Source organism: Lutjanus erythropterus, chromosome 14, assembly GCF_056507025.1.
Source record: "Lutjanus erythropterus isolate fLutEry1 chromosome 14, fLutEry1.hap2, whole genome shotgun sequence".
Lineage (NCBI taxonomy): Eukaryota > Metazoa > Chordata > Actinopteri > Lutjaniformes > Lutjanidae > Lutjanus > Lutjanus erythropterus.
This window is the reverse complement of record NC_139330.1, coordinates 15,301,005-15,323,227: the sequence shown is the minus strand read 5'-3', so window position 1 is coordinate 15,323,227 and position 22,223 is coordinate 15,301,005. Positions and strand designations below refer to the sequence as shown.

The 22,223-nt window shown below is 38.4% G+C and overlaps 1 protein-coding gene across 1 annotated transcript in view; it reads right to left on the bottom strand.

The window, feature by feature from the left end:
• The window catches only part of hpse2 (heparanase 2), a 75,804-nt gene that overhangs the window by 36,449 nt on the left and 17,132 nt on the right, over positions 1–22,223 (bottom strand). Inside the window, exon 4 of the mRNA XM_084735758.1 lies at positions 638–811. Within this exon, the coding sequence (XP_084591884.1) occupies positions 638–811 (174 nt within the window). The remainder of the gene's footprint in view (positions 1–637; positions 812–22,223) is intronic.

The window sequence follows — 22,223 nt, the reverse complement described above, 5'->3', positions numbered from 1 at the left end:
TGATCTACTTTATATACTGTTGGGTAGTTTAATCACAGTGATGATTAAAGACAATCAAATGTTTGCACTTTACTTTACAATTTACTGTATGTTATTTCGGAGAAAATGTCTATATTGATATATATATATATATATACTGCAAAACAGCCTAAAAATATCATTTATGAGTCATACTGTCCAGCCTCCTCGCCAGTTAGTAGAAACAGTTTTGTATAATATTGGAAATGGTTCAAGGATCAGCTTAGAGCTGATTTTTAATTAATGTGGTTAAAGTTAGAGTCACAATTTAATAAGGGTTTAGTCTAAACAAAAACTGATTGTCTAAGGTTGTGGTTTCTCTGCCTGTGGCTTGACAATTCTTTATTTTTCTTTACAAAAACCTTTGAAGTCTGCATTAAAGCATATCTTGATTTGTTCTTGGACAAACTCTCAGCAAATATTTATGGTCTAATGATATAAATGCATATTGTTAGGTTGCAGAGAAAATTATTAAATAAAAAAGTCCCATCAAGTAAAGTACCTCAAAACTATACAGAAACATTTAAGCACAGTAGCTGGGTAAAAGCACACACATAATTACTTATTACTACAGACTGTCACATTAAGTAGGCAGTATGCGGTGTGTAGCTGTACTGACCGTTGCCCAGCTCCCAGGAGATATTGTACTTCTTGCCAGCGCCGTACTTTAAGAGGCTCAGCGTGGAGGTGGTGTTCCAGGAGTTGTCTGGATTTCTGTGCAGCGCGTTGAGCCCCAGGATCAGGTGCAGACCAGCACAGTCGGCAAAGTTGTAGAGTTTGTCTAAAGACCTGGCTGGGAGAAACCCACAAAGCAGTTGTAACTTTGATTCTTTTTATGAACCTGGAACACACTGTCATATGAACAGGATGGAGACCATGTGGTACTCATTGATCTATTGGTTCTCATGTCTGCGTATTGTAGGAAGCTTGGAAGGAAACTGTACTATAACCACCTATATGTGCAGCTATTTCTGTTTCCTTGTGTAACTGAAGAGAATATAAACAGATATGGTATACTGCTGATTTCACTTCAGAGTACAAACTAAAAGTCATGTTTTTTTATTGTGATGGCACTGTGCTTAAACATGTCTGGCTAAAAACTAACATACAATATGGGGTATATTGTCTTATAAAACACGCTACACGTTCTCAATGCTGAGAAAGAGTAAAAAAGTCACCAAATGAAAAAATATGGAAATGGAGAAACAATGGGTTTTTCATTTAAACAAACAAACAAACTCTTTCCCATGTGATTTTTTAAAAAGGGTGGCTTCTTCTAAATTCTTCAACCTCAGTAAATTGTAACATATACATGAAGTAAAAGAAGATGACATTCCTCGGCAGTAATGTGCATGGAAATTTTGCGTGCACTTTGTTTTGGATAAACCACAAACTCCTGCTGGGATTTGTTCTGAAATCAGTTGTTGCATACCAGGTACTAAACTTTGTGTTTGTACACGAGCGTTCATGTGCACACATGACAGCAATGTCTCTTCTTTAACAACATTCAGTGAGAATCCAGGCAGACTGATTTTCCCATCATGGACTCCTGTGGTGATGCGCTCCTCAAGGCAGCGAGCACAGAACCGTTCTGTTCATCTGCAGCTGAATGTTCACTCATATTTATGTCTGCTGTCTCCATCACAACACATTATTCTCTCTGGACAGTAAAGGATGAGGGCCTACAACACATGTTGGCATATGGTGAGACTTCCAAAAGTGTTTGTTTATATTCTAATGTGCGACTGCAGGCTGCTCCTGGATACCTCAGGCTCTTGTTTTGAAATTTAATCTTCTTGGAGTAATTCCATTAACATAAATATTACCCTGAACTCCAACCCTGACTTCCTAGGTTCAACAGGAAACAGATGAAGACTGTGTGCCGATCTGGCTCTGGCTAAAATTTGCCCTCATTTGTGGCTTTGGCACCAGCTGAGCTTGCAAACTTATTGTTGTGTCCAACGTTAAATGAAGACAAAAGCAGAACAGAGCAGGGTGCATGTGAGGTTATTCGACTGGATACATGTTAAGAGCATGTGAAAGGTGTGATGTTCCTTAATATTGTAATATTTAATAAGTAGATTTGAGAGATACAAATGTTTGGCCTTCAGTCAGAGTCAGAACACATCTGAACACTTAACAATCCTTATTAAGTCATGCTTCAGCTGAAATGTGGTTCTTTTCTCAGCATTTACTGTAAGCCTTTATTTTCAATAGAGCGGTGGTTATGTATAATCCACAGAGCAAATAGAGAGAACAGAAAGATTGCTTGTTGCACCTGGCATTAATTTGCTTTCCAGCAACGGCAGGACAAAGCCTGGAAACAAAAAAAATGCTGGTAGTAACAATGGTTTTATTACGCACAGCACTTTCAGTAAACTGTCTGCTCTCCATCTCATTAATAACCACCAATAACATTATTATCATAACTGCTATTATCATAACTCCTTCCCTCTGTGGTTAAATGAGAGTGGTATCTGTTTTCAGGAGCAGAGTTGAGGGCACCAGGACAGAGAAAGTAGCGCCAGATGTGGCTGTCAGCATGAGTGATTCCAGGCTTTTCCTCACCTGAGATCTGAGCAGCAGGCGGCCAGCCTCACTTCAACACACAGCTAGCAGCCCTGCACACACATCATAAAAGGCATCATGAGATGCATCAAGCTGCTAAAATTCTAGTTTCTCTATTAGCAGGGGGGCTTGTGGGCCTTCATATCAGCATGTTATATGTTAAATATTTATAATATCTATTTAATTTTATAATTACTCCCTTCTAATTCCAATTTTAGCCTCATTTTCTATCAGGGTTCCTTCAGAAATGGAAGGGTTATTCTACTGAAACCATAAAAATAGATTTATCCAATTAGATTTTTTTGTCGTTGTTCCAGGCAGAGGGAAGTTTAGCTGGCTTGCTCACTCAACAGGACTTCATACCTGGGACAGAAGGCCATTTCTGCATGTCTTTTTCAGAAAGTCAGAGCTGAATTAATTAATTACAGTTTAATTTAGAGTGGCTGGGACCAAAAATCATCACCCTAGACCTTCCTCCAGGCCAGTGTTATCTTGCTTATAGTGTAGACAAATCAGTGAAGCTAGCTGAACACATCCACAGCTACATCAGACGAGAACGATGTTGTGGCTAGCTTGGTAGTGTTGCCTCTTTGAAAGCAGACTTTTGCTGAGAAGCAATTAGTAGTGCAAAAAGATGACAAGGAACACAACAGGACAAGGCTGACTGAGAGTCTTGGGACTGATATTAATTGAGAAATTACTCCTCTTGGAGCTTAAATCTGAAGACAAACTTTTGAATGCTGCCTTTGTCCTAAGCCCAACAGATGGACTTCAGTTTCAAGTAGCCTAACAAAGGTAAGCTGCCCAAATTCATTTAACTCCAAATCCAAGCTGGCTTGTCCATGTTGCATGAGAGTAACTGTGATGGCATTTCATTTCTGATTAATGTAACCTGAACTTTGTTCATGTTCTGTTCTCAATGATATGGGAAAATGTTTGACATTTTTGCAGGTGAAGGTTGATTATTGTGACTATGCTCATGAATATCTTCAGTTTGTAAGGAGGAAGTTTTATGATGCTCCATGATGTTGACCTTATATGGTGGCCATTTTGAAGCCTAAATGATCTCTGGGTTCTTTGTGACTTGTAGGGATGTGAACAATTACTCAACTAAATGATTAAATATCACACTCGCTAGTCAATACCAACAATACTAGTTGGTTAAACCAATCATTAATGTTTTATTATTGTAAAACGCCAGTTACCGGTTGCATTACGGATGCTATGCTACCGCTTGCCAGCCCCTGCAGACAGCTCCCTCTCTCCTCTCTCTTGCACATTGCACTTTGCAAACTGTGACAGCATTAAAAAAGATTATTTGGTTACTGAAGAACATGTTTTACAATCTGAAATGGCTCTTAACTACAAGCAGTATTTTTTTTTCTGACAATGCTATAAATATTAATAAAGGTTAATAAACCGTGCTCAATTTTGACTTGTGACTTTCTTATTTTCAGACTAGTCGACCAATCTAACCGGTGAAATGTTGGAGGATATCACTGTGGGCTCTGCAAAGCTGATACACACATTTATGATTGTAATAATTGTGGGGCAGGGGTATCTGAACTTTTGTCCACTTCTAAAGGGGGCCATACCAGAAGAAGTCTAGAAACCACTGGACTAAATGATTAAACGACCAATCAAAAAACATAAATGTCAGATAAATCAGTGAAATTAAAATAATCAGTTGTTTCAGCCCTAGTAGTGGAAATTTTCATGGTGTATCTACCTGTTATTAAGAGGAGCTTGCACTTACTTAAGTTAAGCTGCCCAGCCATGAGTCTGCCCTATCCCCTGGGAACAGTGTATGCTTTGAATGGCGGTTAATCCTGAGTTAGCCTGCTGGTGAGCAGTTACCACAGTTTTTGTTTCGGTTGCACACACTAACAACAGATACTAGCCCGAGGTGGAAGTATAGCATTACTGGCCGGCATAGCCGAGCTCTCGTTTATCGCCTGACAAGAGCAGGGCATCATATGCTTTCTTCCACAGAGAAAGGGATGCTGGGTAGATCTGCCCTCCTGGTGTCAGGAAATCTGCAGATCACTAAGACCAAACATGAAAGCGCTCCTATACAGACACTAGAAAGCCCTGAAGCTACAAATCTGTGATCTCAGTCAGACGAAAGTAATGACATTACCAAGCCACCGTAAATCTGTGTGTGTGTGTATGCACATGCACACATACCATATGTGTTTTTGTGTGTCACTCACTATCACATCTGTGTGATGCTGAAGAGGAGAAATATAGCAGTACTCAATGAAAAATGGAGATTAATGGTGAATTTAGGGTGAAATAGCAGCACTTCTTGTTATTGGACTTTAGCTTTCCCAAATGGGAATAATATAAATGATCTACTGTTTTATAAACAGACATGGGCAATCAATCAAGCCAATATGAAATTGCCTTTACTTCTGTTAAAAGTATGAAGCCAGTAACATATGGTGCTCATCCCTATGACACTGAATAATCTCTTTGAGTCAACATTATTAGTCAGTTTGCTATGACAGTTTCTTATGTTGTAACAAGGTTTAAAATGGGACAAAAATTCTCAATTACACACAACACAATGAAGGCCTGTGTAAGAGGTCAAACTTTACTGTACTCACTCAGCTACAAACTTCTCTTTTATCTTACAAACAGTTCAGCCAGAAACAAGCGGAACAAACCCAGAAAGCTGTGTGTATGTGCCTGTGTGTGTGTGCATGTGCTGGCGTGCCTTTGTGTGTTTGTGTGTAGCGGAAAGAGTGGGGTCTGGATATTGTCAAGCTGTCTATCTGATAGAAAAGCCAGTTCTGTGAAGCAGAGAGGCCGGCAGCATCAGTCAGTGCTATGCCTCATTTCTGCAGCTCTGCATATTCCCTCAAACACTGAGGTACACACAGGTCTATGTACACTGGGCCTGTACGCACTCACACAAACAGTGTTTGCTGGTTTATATACCACCCACATGAACCAGATCTGAAGTTTCCAGCGAAATAACACTTTTCTTTGTTGCTCCTGAGTTAATGTTGGATGACAAGACAGGTGTATTTTTACATAACAGCGTCTCCTACTGCACTTTAAATCACTTAAACTATATCATAAATCCTCACTAAATGAGGAAATGCATAGTGCTGTTACGTATTAAGAGACAGACCTGCTTTGAGGATCTTTGGATCATCTTTTCATTGAAAAATGGATGCACTTAAAGGAGCAATTGCGGGTGCAAAAATGAGTATGACAGTCCAATTAGTGTGTTGGACCCATAGATGGTGTATTAAATAGGTTGAAATCCTATTTAATATACAGTCCATGGTTGAAAAAAATTGTTTCCGCCTAACTAGCAATGACAAGTCCTCCACTCCTCCAAGTTGATCAGCTGTCAATTCCCCCGACAATGTAAAGTTAAGCCTGTTATCCTGAAAGCTAAAAAGCCCACAACTAGGAAAAACACACCCTGGACTTTTAGTTAATGGACCTGCTGTCTCACTGCCAGCCAGACTCCATTAACATATTGCTCAATTTAACCGTTATAAACATCTACACCTTCTACAAGATTACCAATGATTTCTTACCACTCATAAACAGATACTAACTCAGTTGCTGAACATTCGGCATCAATTTGAACTCTAATTAAAGTGAAGTAGAAACAGTTGTTTCCAGCTTGGAATATAAATTTCACAGGGGGGACACTGCAGCTGCAGCATTTATGTCAAAGAGGCGAGTATTTCAACTTAGCATGTCTCCTTGATCCCATATATCATGGTCATTTTATGATTCATACAGCAAATTCATCGCAGATTTCTCCTTGAAGCAGGTTGAAAAGAGAAACACACATGACAAAATTGTTATAGACAGAAAACTGCAAAAGTAGAACCTGAACCCTTCATGTTTAGCGCTGCTTTATTTCAGTGATACACAGTGGGAAACCTCATACCATGATCATGTCTGTTCAGGTCAAATTGATCATTATAAGCCGATGACGAATTGAATCGTTTAGTTTATCTGTATTTCACATGCAGATCACCATCTAATTGACAGGAGCATATTTATTGTATAAAGTAATGAAACAGACAGCTTCACTTAAGAGTCATGACATGACTGGGCTTCAACCACAGGTGCGTTCACTGTGTACATTAGTTTTCTAGCAGACTACACAAGGTAGCTTGAGGAACAATAAATTGCTGCATCTTGGTTCATTTATAGCAGTTTGCCATAAGCTTTAAGGATTTTTCATTGAGACAAAATGACTTTCTTTTTCCCATTTTCAGCAAACAGAGGCAACAGAGGAAGAAGATGAGTGGGCATAAAGTCTTAAAAAAAAAAATCTTTAAAATTCTCCTCCCATATTATTCAATAACTATCATTATCAACTATCTTTCTGGTGTGTTTACAGACAGCAACAGACAAATTCTACTTACTCCACCTTTAAAGTGAGTTCTCACTGACTTATCCTTGATCCTCCTTGATAAATAAAGGGACTTTATGAAAATAATATTTTATTATATGAAAATATTTAAATCTACATTTATAAAATACACATTTAATTGCTGCAGTTGCTATTTTTTGACAGTGAAGAAGTCTGGCACAGTCATCTTGAAGGTCAAGTGTGTAAGATTTACAGGGATTAATTGGCACAATATGGCAAAAACAGAATATAATATTCATAATGTAGTTTTCATTAGCGTATAATCATTTGAAAATAGTTGTTGCTAGTCTAGAATGAGCCATTTATATCTACAGAGGGTGCGGGTACTCTTGCATGTAGTCCACCATGTTGCACCACCATGATTCTACAGTGGCCCAGACCAGACTAACCAAACACACTGGTTCTAGAGGGGACCTTTCACTTAGGTTCTCACACACTTGGAAGGAGAGGGTGAGGGGAGGTGTTTCTAATCTGCAAGCTAATCGGTAGATGACACTAAATCCTACACACTGGTCCTTTAAAACTGCCCTTGACCAAGTTAAGCTGGAAACAAAAGCTAATTTACTAATTTTAATAATTCATAAAATACTTTTCTATGTAACAAAAGGAAAATGAACACAGTTGGTAGATGTGCAGAACAGATAAACATCATGAACGTTACATTCGCGCCCTCAAATGCAAATTCAGATAATTTATGAAAACTATTGCTGTCTTGAGCTTCAAAATCTCAGTTTAGAAATGCTGATATCTTCCTACATTCCCATCATTTTCGCTTTAGGAGAGAAAATTAGGGGCCCAGCTTTTGTCTCTGGTTTCATTCAATACAGAAATGTAATGACTTACTGCCAGACACAGTTTGTTGCCACAGCAAATGTCAATTAGGATGTTTAGTGCCATCAAAGTCGAGACAAGCATACACACACACTCATGCATGCATGCACACACACACACACACACACACACACACACACACACACACACACACAGGCTGAGTTCTGGCTTGCTTTAAAAGCCAAATCAAAACCGAATCCCCAAGAGACGTATGCAGACAGGGTAGAGGGCTGTTTAGAGAAATTAATTCTGAGTCTTTTTTCCTGTTTATGGATACAATGTGTTTTTCCATATCTAAAGATGCACATGTTGCATTCAACCTACCACAGCTCTTAAAAATGCATTCTAAGTGTCCACACCGTACACGAACGTGATCTGAAAAAATACCTCAAAATACAGACTCAGGAGACGAATTGATTCTGAGGCAAAAGGACATGTGCATGAAATGTTGACATGTACAGGCTAATGAACGTCACTGTTCCCACATGTAAGAGCAGAGTTGCTTGTAATTTTCTCTGTCAGCTGTAACAACACAGATTACAACGGCTTGGAGTGTGCAGTGAAACACACACACACACACATTAAATTGCCATTGTGGACTCAGTGGGGAAAGCATGGTGGAGACGGCTACTCTCGGATTGTGCATCCATCAAATTGTTCTTAGCATGGAGAAAATTGTTGATGACAGTATTTAAGGTTTTACCAGATGGATTTAAAAGTAATTTAACATTTATACTTAACACATTCCACGTGCACACGTGCAGTCGCAGACAAACAGCATGGCCAGTCATGACAGATTTCGAAGTAAGCTGCTAAAATGTCCAAGAATACCCAAGGGCAGTACATTTATCATCAGCTCCTCCATCATGGCTTCAGTCTCCTTTCTCCACTAACTCCACTGGTCTGTCAAGCAACACTCTGCCTTCTGTTTCTCATTGGACCAGCTCCTCCACTAACTAGATCCTTTGTGGCTGCAGAAAAAGACACTGTGACTTGAGGCAAGGTCATCTCAAGACTGATGCCTGCAATTCGCAATTTTTTAAAAAGATAGTCAAAAGTTTAAAAGCAGCTATCGATGGAGTTTGATCATTCATCCATATCGGTCAAAGCCAGAGCAGTATACTGTTACGGTCGCTGTATCGAAAGCTATTAAATGCGGTGGTTTGCTATGTTCGCATGGCATATCTGCGACTTATCCTGACGCTAACTTGACACTGCAAGTTAGGGTTGCACAGAGGGAGAAATGTGGTTCCAATATAGTGTGTCTGTACTGCTCCACCAGCGTGTTGCACAGAACCCAACGCCTCCATGTTTACACACACACATCTCCACATGGACTCTTCTTTCATACGGGGTGGCTCCGCTCCAGCAAAACCATTCAGGTCAAACCACTTTTGTATTTTGGAAGAATGCAAGATATGCGGTGGGCACCTGTTTTCAATTCTGTTAGTAGAGGGGGACCGATGTGTGTGTGCACGCGCGTGTTTGTGGAAACAACAGTGTGAGAGAGAGATTACCTCAATCTGTGAATTTGCTGTGACTAGACTTGCGTGTGGCCCTCCTCTGTGTGTACCCAGTGTATGGAGATGAAGAGCAAGTCGACAGAGCTGGTGAGTAAGATGAGTGGTATGTTAACATACACTGTTCTCGATGTAAAATACATCCACTCTGTGTGTGTGTATGTGTGTGTGCGCGCTCTAGCCTAGGCTGCAGTAGAAAACAAATCAAAGACAGAGAAGTGGACAAAATAACATCAACTGCCTTTCATTGGCTCTGGGCCATGTAACTCAAACCACTTGTTAGGGGAACAGGGTGTGAGGGAAATGCGTACGGGGTGTGAGTGGTTTTCACATCTGTTTGGCAATGGCCGCTGTCTATCACTCCCTAATGAGAAAAGTACGCTTTTTAGATACTAATGACCTCACTGTGCTTGGCTTGTAAAGAAACAAGGTGTGTGGAAGCTATTTGTTTTCCGAGAGAGAAACATCACTGTGTCTCGTCGCCTTGTTTGCGTTGTGGAGCTACCTACAAACACAACCACACACAACCAAAGGAGGAGGAATTCAACAGTTGTTACCATGAGCCAAAACTGTTTATGAATCATCCTGTTATTGAAAACTGACAGGCTGTTTAGTAAGTCGTGAATCTAACTCAAGGCTTGTGTCGATCAAAGGCAAACAAATCTCTGAGAGATTCTGATTTGAAAGTTACTGTTGATATAATGTTATTATTGACAGGAAGTTAAAAAAACAGGTCTTTATATGCAGTAAATGCTCCTTTAGCACTCAAGCCTCTGAGTAGGCGGTCCAGTGCACATGTTTGATTGACAGCTGAGCTGGCAGGGGTGTGCAGACAAAATGTAAACACACTTGTATAACTGCAGCTTTACAAGCCAAGGACAGACACCTTTTTGTTAGCAGTGGTGTTGAACAACGTGGGCTACAATTTCAGTTGAACCATTTAAACTGAACAGCTGCTGCTCTAATAACTAATATTTTATATTAACAATGATAAAATATGTATAGCTTTACAGAGTATAGATAATTGTACACACTTAGGACTTATTTTTTGAAACTTATGCTTGATTTTTAGGTGAAAAAAACAATCAGAAAGTTACATAATATATACCAGCCACTACTAACAAATTTATTAAAAAAGCAAATATGAGAATAACTAAATAAAAATGTTCGTGCTAATAAGAGTATTATTTTACTAATTTTTAAATGTTTGATGAAGTTACTCGTGCTGCTGCTTTGTGGCACTTTCTTGTCACAAATAGTGCATCTGATGCCCTACATTTTGGTTGCAACTCCCCAATAATGTTGTATTTATCAAAGGAAAGTGGCCTTCCTCTAAAAATGACGTAACTCCAGGCCTGCTACATGAGGCTAGCTATAGCGTCTTGCCTGCAAAATCTGCAGTACAATTTTCCCTGGCAGATATTTGTTTGGTAGCTTCTTCAGCAAAGCCAAAGCCCAACACCAAGTATGTGTCTTCGCTGGTAGAAAAGAAGATATAAGCTACAACCCTAATGTGTTTTCCTGTTTGAAATCTGTGGCTCTTTTTCTGTCATGTCTGGCCATTAGTGTCACTGGCAACCAGTTACTGAATTATGACACTTAAATAGACTATTTGCAAAGAATTTCTCTGTTAAACTACAGAGAAACAGTGATATTCTGACAAGTACATGCACTTACAGGTCACAGGACATATACTGCATGCCGTAGCATAAAAAACATGGACATAAAAGTCTAAACTTGATGTAAAGAGAGAAATAGAGAGGGAGAGAGAGAGAGAGGGAGAGAGAGAGAGAGATCCTGTCAGCCATATAAAACAAAACTCCAGCAGATGGTGTTTGAACAGTATATTTTTAGCATTTCTGTGTCTGCAACATCTCCTTGAACACATAAAATCTGATTACTGTCAGACATTAATGTTGCTTTTCTTAAGGTAGAGCTGGTAAAGATAGGGGTGTGAGATCAACGCCTGACATTTTTACAACCAGAGATTAGTAACACTGTCTCCTCTGAAGAAGGTGGCTGTAAAGCTTCCACCTCTTATCCAGTTAGCCATCTCTTCACACACCTCTGCTGATGCCGTAATTGAGCTCTGATTGCTCTGTAATTGCAGAGAAACAAGACTCCTGCGGGCGGATAGAGTGAAACAAGAAGGAGGCTAGCCCAGGGCTTCATTGCCCCTGAATCATCAAAGAGTTTGGACTTAAAACAATGTCTGCAGCCCTTCCCATGAAACACCTGCTTAAGCTGCAAACACAGATCACTGATTACTCATCAGCATGAGGAACATTTTTAAGTTCTTAACAAATGTCTGTTTTAACACCTTGAAATTCATCACGTTAAAAAAATTCCAAGACTGGCAAGCCAAGGGCAAACAAAACATTTGTTTTTGGGGTATTTAAGACATCTGCTACATTTCCAGCTCGAGAGGGGTATCTTTGATCCCAGACCGTATGATGGATGAGGGTTATGAAGACCAGATCCAAGCAGGCAGGAAAGCAAACACACGGTATCCCAGACTCCCTTTCACTGCTGTAATAATCACCATAATCACAGCAATCATCTTCCACTCTCAAACTATATCCACACACATTACTTATGCTTCAGTTAAACTGCAGGCTCTGTCTTCAGCTCAATGACCAGGGCCAGATTAAACAGTTACAGAATCACCAGCAAGCATTACAACAGTTTTATAGGTAATTATACATTTGTAATATCAGATGCTGGGAAAAGTTACAAAATGTTTTAAGGAATGCTACTATGTAATGTAGTAACAACACCGACTACGTAAGCTATGTTTTATTTTGTAATTTAAATATAATGACTGATAATTAACCAAATTAAATATAATTGAATGAGTGATTGAATAACATTTTATAAATTTATGTGATAATTTCATAATTATTCTTGGATAATATCTGTGCAAATCATGACCAAACATTTGCCAATTACTTAAACCAAGGAAATGCTTTTAAAACATTTCCCCTTAACATTTAAAACAGACAGATTTTCATATTTAAAGATGATACAAGGAACTGTCATATTTTGTTGATTGTGGAGATCCATATCAACAAAAGCGGTGGTTTCCACTGTCATGACCACAAAATATAACATCAAAAATAAAATTACAAGGAGAAAAATCTCCTCCCGCTCCTTTTTAACTGGCTGATGCACTACTCCCTGTAACTTTTCCTGGGAAAATGTAAACACAGGCTGCATGCTTACGTAGTGGCAGACATTATACGTGGGTCATATAGAGGCATCAGTATTGAGACCATTTCAAATTAAAAACTCTTTGTAGCATATTAAAGCTACAACAAGGAGTTTTTAACTAGTTATGAAACAAGAACATCTGCTTTTTCTATATAGTTATTCTTAATCCCTGCCACTGGGCCTGATTTTCCTTGACATCAGTTGAAAAAAAGCCTGTGTTTACATTTTCCCAGACGAAGCTGCACTGAGTAGCACATTAGCCAGTTAAAAAGAAGCAGAAGAACATTTTTATATTTAGAATTTTTTTTTGTTGATGATACATTTTGTGGTCATTATGGTGGAGATACTGCAGCTTTTGTCCAAAGGGACCTCCAAAATCAACAAAATGTGAATGTTTTTTATGTACAACTTGTCTGTCTTCACATTTTTTCTGATGCATCCACATGTAATAAAAGCTTGAACTGTAAATGCAAAACCACAAGAGGAATTTAGTAGACTCTTTTCTCATTAATTTAACATAAATATACAATTTTTATTTGTTCAAGTTAATTAGACTTTCTAGAATTTCTTTTCAGACTTTTGACTTAATATGTTATTTTTTCAAGGCAATGCAGCTTGTGTAAAAAGAAAACATTATCACATTTCCTGCCGGCCAGTGTAGGACTCACACTACAGGGGGCACCTGCCTCAGCCAGGCAGACAGTCTCTCTTCCCATAACTCTTGACTTTAAATTCCATTTGAGTTTCTGTAGCAACCCGTTATGATGAAGCTGGGACTTGTCCTAGCACTCTGATGGATTTTCCTGCCAGATGTTTATGGAGACAGAGAATGGAACTTTCCCTAACCATTCACCTTAGCAAGTATGTCCCAAAAGTGTCGTCTCATCAGTCTTTGTATCTGTTGATCAGTTAAAGCTGTATTATAAGAATCTGAGCCCATTTTCACATTTGAAAGCATATTGTTTCCCACCATTTGTGCTCTCCGTCTTCAATAAGACATATTGGCAGATGTTGGCATGCATGAGAGATTTTGATTTGCTTTTTTATTTTGTTTTGGTCAATTAGTCTGTTTAGATGTTTGATGCTTGAGAAAAAAATGACATTCTCCTTCAGGGCTTTAACACTTGTGGTGGTGCTTTCATCTGAACCAAAACTGTATGGTAAAAAGTTTGCAATCAACACAAATTTTTTTTTCGCTTCATAAATAAATACCAATTCATTTACACCCAGTGTGGGGAAACCTCAAAGTATACACTGATCTGTCAAACTCAGACAGTACATCTGAATAAACACGTTTAGTATTTATTTGTTTCATTGATTGATTTACACAATTTAGACAGTGCTGTGTCCAAGGGAAACCAAGTCAAGTAAAGCTAAAAGTTTTAATTCTCAAAATTTCTGACAAATAATACCAATGTAATGGTAATTAGTTAAACACAATAATCTGTTCTGAGAATTACCAACAGCAGTCAACAGACAAAGCCACTCACTAAAAAAACAAAACTTACACTTAGTTTTATGGGAAAAAATATTTTATTATTATGGTGGTTCTGTCATTGTTTACATGCTACATTAGTTTGGTTTAATCTGCATTTCTATTTTTCAAACATCTCTTCAGGATGTTTGTGGTGACTTTAAAAATGCACATTTGTGCATGCACTGTACATATGTTTGCAAATTTAATGTTTTCTGTATGCGGATGACAGCTTCATTAGTTTCCCACAAAGTATTTGGTTCGAACATAAGGAGGAGTAGGTTCTTGGAGCTCCACAGTGCTGCCAAAACATAAGTATTTGTGCTGCGAGCTGGGCGGATCCCTGACTAGAGAGATTATGGGACAAAGGGTGATTACCAAGTTGAACAAGATAATCAAATCCCTGGTGTATAAGGATCAATTTTCGGAAACTCTGAAAATGTTACTCTCAGTTTTAATACAGCCTCATTTTGACTATGCCTGTACTACATGGTAGACTAGCACCTCTAAGGAGATAAAAACTAAACTGCAGACAGTTCAAAGTAAACTTGTCATGGTGGTATTGAACCCCATGTCTCATGTTGGGCCGTCACAATTTAAGGAATTAAAATGATTGATGGTAGAAAATAAAGTAAGGCTGCTGAAATTGGGACTTTGGCACATAAAATCTTGCAAGGAAATGGGCTAAGGGCTACATAAGTAATCAAATATTATGAAAATATTATTCATTGTCATTATGGCCAAGTGCAATATCCAAATTGCAGGAGCTTCAATTTTTTGATAAAGGAAAATATGTGACAACACAGCATTATAATGCAGTAGGCAAGGATGCCCTGGCCTACAAATCTGATTCTCCAGATGTAAGAAAACATGTTTGTTTGGTAGAAACCCCCCAAAATTCCACATCATCATGATTTTAATTGTTTTTTCAGTTAAAATGAAATTTCTGGTGCAAAAATGTTAGGGATTCACATGGCTATTCCAAAGATATTATGCCATGTAGATTTAAGACACATTCTGCACGAAAGACTTTTCTGAACATGGCCGCGGCAGAGTGGAACAGACTACCAGTAGAGATGAAATCAATACAGCCCTGTTATGGGTTTAAACATGCATGTAGGAAATGGCCATTTGACCAAAATGAGAAAATGTAGGGGGGTGAATGTAAGCTGGTATGTGTGTCAGAATGTGGATTCATGTAAAAGGTTGGAATGTGCATAGGTATGTAGCCTGTGTAAGTAAACTATATGTTGACATATGATATATATAAGTAAAGAGACTTGCTTTACTGTGTAGTTTTATATGTAGGATGTATTGTTTTTAATGTAACTTGTGTGCTGGTACCTCATTCATCTTTGACTTATATTGTTATCTTGGTCTTCCTGAAAGGAGGACCACAATGGAGAAGTTATTTGTTACCTTTACTGTGTTACCCTTGACATGTTCAATGAATATGTGTCTGTCGCAGTGTACAACCTGTGTATGTACAAGCATGTAGAAGTTTATACAGAACAAAGCACATTTAAAGGTATTTTAAGTAAGTGCTAAAAACTAGTTCACATCTGGTGAGAGTAAGGTGTGTGGGTTACATCTGGAGGATTTCAAAAATGTTTCATGTTGGGAGGATATGAACCTCTGGAGATGTTTTCGAAGATGAAAAGGCAAGGTGTCCGAAATATGTTTTGAACTCTCTCAAACAAGGTTATACACAGAAGACAGCTGTAATCTATTTGTTTACAACAGATAAATAAAACATCTGTATCACCTAAATCCAAAAGATTACTAAAGATTTTTATATTCATGATGCATTAATGCTGAGATTTATTATCATTTCCTGGATCTGACCATTTTTCACCAGGATTTGCTTTAGTGACACTTTTCATTCTCTAAAATGTGCAAATAATAGATTATTGCTACTATCCTGCACTAAAAAAGTACAGTGAAATTTCTAAGTTGAAAGCCAGAAAAGAAAAAGAAAAGCCTTACATATAGAACTCGAACCTCAGTAACCTGTACGACCTCTAAATATCCTGTCTTCCATCACATCTGCTCATGCTGATGCAAGTCTTTGTCACTTTTCACAACGCATCCCAATGCATATACCCTCTGAACAGTCTAAGCTGTAACCAGTTTGCCTAAGTACTTGCGCATGCGCATTAGGCTACAGCATTAAACACAATAATTACCTTATTTTACATTAAGAACTTCTGCCATTACTATGTCCTGGAAGCTTCTTGTTGGCAGAACAAAGCACAAGGAAAGAACAAGTGACTTGGAGCCAGGCTATTAGTGTTTTGAACGGGGCATGCGGGCTGCATCAGACCCCGGGTTTCCTACTCTGCCAGGGAAAGGACCAGGCCAAGCCGAGCCAGCCAAACATCTGCTCCTGGTTAGAGGTGTTGGCTCCTGCCAGTCACAGCAGAGGTTCAGAACCTCAGGGAAAGGTTTCACTTGGCCTCTTCTTGCCTGGGCCACTGCAAGCAGTCCTGTACGCTCCCTAAGGGAATGCAGGTCTGAGGAAAATACCACCGAAAATTCAATTCTACTTTTCCTTTCCGTGCTTCACTGCCCTGACCGAGGCAAATTTCATTACACACTTATGAACTCATAAAATTCCTTCAATAACATAGCGCTACGTCTTGTGGAGCAGAGTTCCCTCAGAATCAAACAGCGTTGGAGCAAAAGGGCTTGGAGGGCAACCAGCTATAAGAGATGAAGTGTCTCAGCCAATGAGACCCAGGCATGAGTCCAGTGCAGCCCTGTCCTTCTTCCATCCTCTTTCTTCTTTTTTTTATTTCTTTACAACACGTAAACTGCTGTATATTACCGTCAAGACATAAATTAAATATGTTTTAAATGTGTTGCAGTCCTTAAAGTGATGAAAGCCCATAAAATAGCTTACATATTTTCTCTGTCATCTTGTAACCATACATCAGCCGGCATCTAATAAAATGTCTAAATAAAAACTCAAAGCATCAATTACTGGACACTTTAGCCAATTAACCAAAACAGAAACAAAGAGAGACTTTGGCAAATGAGAAAGAAAACAATTTGGTCACACATCTTACATTAAGCTTCCATTATCCCTCTAATGAGCCAATAAACTTTTCGGAGGTGACTGATCTTAAAATGAAGCCAAACCGCTATCTGTTGTTGGTCTCAGTAAAAGTAGGTTACCATCGTAACAGCCAAGCCTAAACTGGCTTCCATATGTGTCCGTCCAAGTTTCTAGCATACTTTTTACGACTTACAAACAAATATCCAGGCTCTGACAAAGATGTGGGTTCTGACTTAAAAGACTTATTCAAAGCTCTGGCTGACCAAAAACACATCATTTCTCTCACTTCAGTTCAGTTTACAACATTTTTTCAAATAAAAACAAGTTAAAGCCGCACTGTAATCCATTACTACCTAAAGCTGTTCAGTAATCATGATCTTTCATAATAAACAGAAATGCAAAAACTTTCAAGGACGCAGTTCTGCTATGGTTTCCATTTAAGACTTTACATTTCAGCTGTTTCCTGGAACTCTGGATTATGTTGTTAGGATACTGCGGTTGTTTGTTATTTGGCTGTTTTGTTGTTGTTTTTTCTGACAAAGTCTGCACTGAATCATTGTTTTGGAAGGTAGCTAGGCACCTGTAGGGTTGAAGTTTCTAAAAGAAAATAGGATATCAGGCCCTGTGTTAAAATCTCCTTGCAGGTTTGATGCTGAGGTGAGCAAGAAAAGCAATTCATGTCCAAATTCTTGTTAATAAAGCTTACAGGTAATCAGTGGGGCTGTGCAATATTGTGTCAACATAGAAAAATACCTATTAGGGCTGCAACTAACTATTATTTTAATTATAGATTAATCTGTGAATCATTTTCTTGATTAACTGATTAGTTGTTTGGTCCATTAAATGACAAATTGAGGGACAAATAGTGGAACTATTTCTGTCATATAGATTTGGGTATAAAAAGATCCATGAAACCACATTTTTTAAATATTTGGCCATATTCACAAACATCTAGAGAACCGCCTTGACGCAGAGTTCAAGGAGTTTGCTGATCCTTATCCTCTTTTTTTGGATGCCTCGTCATCATCAGCGAGAGACTCGCTATCCTCAACATCATCCACTAATGACCGCAGAGACTTTGGAAACTGTCCGTCAAATTCCATTTAAGTCAATGTAAAACTGAAATAAATGCACAGAGTGCAGCTGTAGACCGCAGCCAGCCGCTGTCCAATAAGTCCCGGCGGGTGTAAACTAGTTGAATGCCTCTGCAAATTAATCCGAAGACGAATAAAAAACACCGTCGCCACCAGTCTGTAACCCTCTTTTCTTCATAATAACCTGCTACAACTTCTCTTTGTGTATTTCTTCTTCACCAAAACTACCTGACAGCACAGGACACCTGGCTGCACTGTTTGAGGTTCACAGCAGGGTCAACAAAACTGATGCACACATGGCACCACACTCATACCTGTCCCCCCCTAAACAATGACAGGTAGGAACTAATTAGCTCTTAGACAAGAAGGACATGAAGAAGAAACTTAAATACTACACATGTAAATGTGTCATTAAAATACTGGTTAAGATGCTGTAAATGATAATGAAATAATTATCTTAACTTCATTCTGCAACCCCTGATTTATAAGCCGGTGTATGGAAGCATTTTGGCTTCCATGAAGTTGAAGCGAAAAGGAACCTGGACAAGACCACACTGTACGGAAATGGTGTCTAACTATACTAATTATGGAACATTACCAAATGCGCCATGGTTTTAAAAGTAGCATATAGTCACACAATGAGAAAAAAAGAATAATTATGAAAAGGAATCAAAAATTTTAATTTAAATAATTTTGTAATTGCGTCCCTCTAAGTCCACCTAAAGTTACAAGGTGACGAGAGATTCTCAGCCCTTATCACATCCCTAATAATTAGACTTACAGTATCTCTCCCTTACATATTACTGGAAACACTTTTGCAGCTTTTCTCACCAGCGATAACGAGGTGCTTCGTCTACAGCTGTGCTTGATGCTGCATATTCATGTTGCACAAATCTGAGAAGATAAATGACATGAATAAATGTGTTCAATTTGCCAAAAGGTAATTTTGTCAGGCTGAATAATGTATGATCATGATCCCCTGAATCCAGATGCACTTAATTATGAGCAGCAACGTTTACTTAATTTAGAACGTTTCAGAAGAGCCTCACAGGTGTGTCAATTCAATTCAATTCAAAATTGATTTGCATAGCACCGCATTATACAAAAGCAGTTCAGAGTGCTTTACATAAAACAACATAAAACAGCAAAATGTACAAACAAATACTGACATCCATGCACACATACACATAAAATATATATACATACACACATACAGACAAGAAAACTGTAGACGTGCAGAGCGACATTTAAGAAAATGCTCTAGTGAAAAGTATTTAGTTTGGTTTTCAAAGAAACCAGTGTTGGAGCGAGTCTGACATGCAAGTAAAAGTTTCAAAGTATGTTTCAAAACAGCAAAACTTGATTTCATTCTCATGGTGAGACAGCTAATTTAATTATAGTGAACTGAAAATATTCTTGTCCTTTATTCAGTCCCTCCAGGATTTCTCAGGCTTTTTTTTTGACTGTTGCAGGCTATAATGCCTGATGTCACAGCAGCTTTTCTAAAACATTATTATGCACGCTGCAATGTTTTTAAGCAAGTTTTACAATGAAAATGCAAGACCAAGTGAAAATTACAATAAAAGTTATTTTATTGTTTATGATTTTGTTAAATTTATTAAAAATCAAAGGCCAGTTTTTCCACTGATTGGACTCTGTTCTGAGTGTAACCAAAAAGGCTTAGAATTACACAAATTCTAATAAAGTATGCTTTATTTTTAGACGCAGAATTGCATATGCAGGGGTATCTCACAAGAAGCAAAGTCTTTTTGGAACTCAAACTCAGTAAAAACAGCAAGCACAAAATAATAGAATATATCAGTGCACTGAGAATTGATGGTGTTTTTATCACTAGCCTTGACAAAAAAAAAAGTAAATAACGAAACAGAGTTCATTGAGACATACATGTGTGATTGTTACGATCGGTTGAACTTGCAGGAAGCTACGATGACAGGTCAAACTTGCGGAAAAGTTGCGGCGATTGGACAAAATTGCAAGGTTGCGCTTAATTCACAGGGATTGGTTGAATTTGTCGTAACTGTAAGGATCACAACTTTCTGGAAGGACTGTCTATTTTTTTTTTACTTTTACTTTTAACAAGTAACAGATGGAGCTCCTCAGACACCATCTTACACTCAGAATAATTAGGAAGTAGCTTCTTCACATATCCCTGTGGGGCACGTACATGTTCCTGTTTCATGTGAGGGTCAGAGGTCAGTCACAGCCAGGAGTGATGCCTCCAGAGCAGACAGAGATTTAGTCTCTTTCTCACCCCTTCGACAAGGAAGGACACGTTTTCTCAATTATTGTATTTTTTTCTCTGTCAATTTAACAGAGAGAACGATGTGAAAGTTGGTCAAAACAGTTTGTTGCACAAAAATTCTAAAAATCTATTGAAATATAAATACACCATAAAGTATAGTTAGATACATTAAGAAATATGAACTTCGTGATGCTATAAATCATGCATTGTTCTGTTTTCCAATTGTGTCAGAGGTAACCAGAAATTTTGAAGTTACTGAGGCTTGTGAAATGTCTTTGGAAACCCCCCTTTTTTTTATTAAAGATGTTTTCTTAAGAGTGCTCTGAAGATGTTATTTGTGCTCTGAGGCTGTTGAGGAGTCTAACAAGTGTGAACCCTGATCCCTTACAGGTTTGTTCAACCTTGAAGGCACAGTTTTACACCGGCTGGGATGTTAAAAAGATTGGATCAGAAAGAGAACAGGAGAAAAACTGAAAACACACTGCTGACCTCATTCAAGAAAAAATGTTTGATTCATCTTTATCTTTTGTTCTTTATTTGTTCTTTTTAATCCTTCCTCTCTTTTTCCCATATGTCTGTTGCTATTGTTTAATTTCTCACTTCTTCCATCCCCCTCTCCCTCCCTCTCTCTTAATCGAACTTTGTTCCCTCTCGCTCTTGTTTTCTCATTCTGAGGGCTGAGGGCTGTGCTGTGAATCTCCAGCTCAGCAGGACACCATGGAGTGATAGATGGCCCCTGACAAGGTCCAACACAACCCAACCAGCCATATGCTCCGAGTGAAAAGAGAAGAATTAAGGAGGATTTACAAGTGGCCAGAAGAGAAACATGCCAAACTCTTATGCAAGCAACATAGCACAGTTTACAGTAATGTACTGGGGGGTGCTAAAGCTTGGGTGCTAGTTAGGCAAATCAAACATTTAATCAAAATTTATTGGGTGAGTTTCTTGCTAAACAAATTTGCTGTTGCAAATAAGTGTTTTATAAAGTTAAGCTCCAGGTCACCGGGTTCCAAGAAAACGTGTGTGAACTGCAGAGACAGGTACAGAGAGAAAAGTACAAAGAGGTGAAATTGTGTGGTTTTAGAGGAGAAATCTATAATACATTTACTGGAATACATCATAAAATGACCAGACAGGTCATCAGACATTAAGGAAACATGGCAAGCTGAAATACTTGTCCTTCTCTGAAAACAACGATACAGACGTGGTGTTCTCCTATGAAATTTCTATCCCTTCACATTAATTAGTTAAAATGAATGCAGAATGTTTACTGAATACATGAGTGCCTGTTAATGAATTGCAAGAAATCATTATCTTATTATTCTTATTATTATTATTTTTAAATTATCTTTAATAACGGTTAAATTGAGCAATGTGTAAATGAGTTCTTGCAGGCAGTCACCGAACTCCACCTCCAGAGTGTGTATTTTCAGAGCAGTGGGCTTTTTGTTTTCAGGATAATGGACTTAGCTTTAGACAGCTAAATGACAGCTGATAAACTTACAGTGTTGTCACTTGGTTTTGTCAAATTATAATGTTACGCTTGTCTGGCACTCCTGCAGTGTTCCTGCAGCCTGCCTGAGCTTCCCCAAGTCTGGGGAGGAGGGGGCAGGGGGAAACAATTCACTTTACCATAGGATGTACATATATTTAAGTTATGTACATATATTTAAGGATTTCAACCTATTTAATATACTGTCCATGGCTCCAACTTGCTAATTAAACTGCAGGACTCATTTTTGCTTGTACAATTGTTACATATTGCTCTTCTAAATT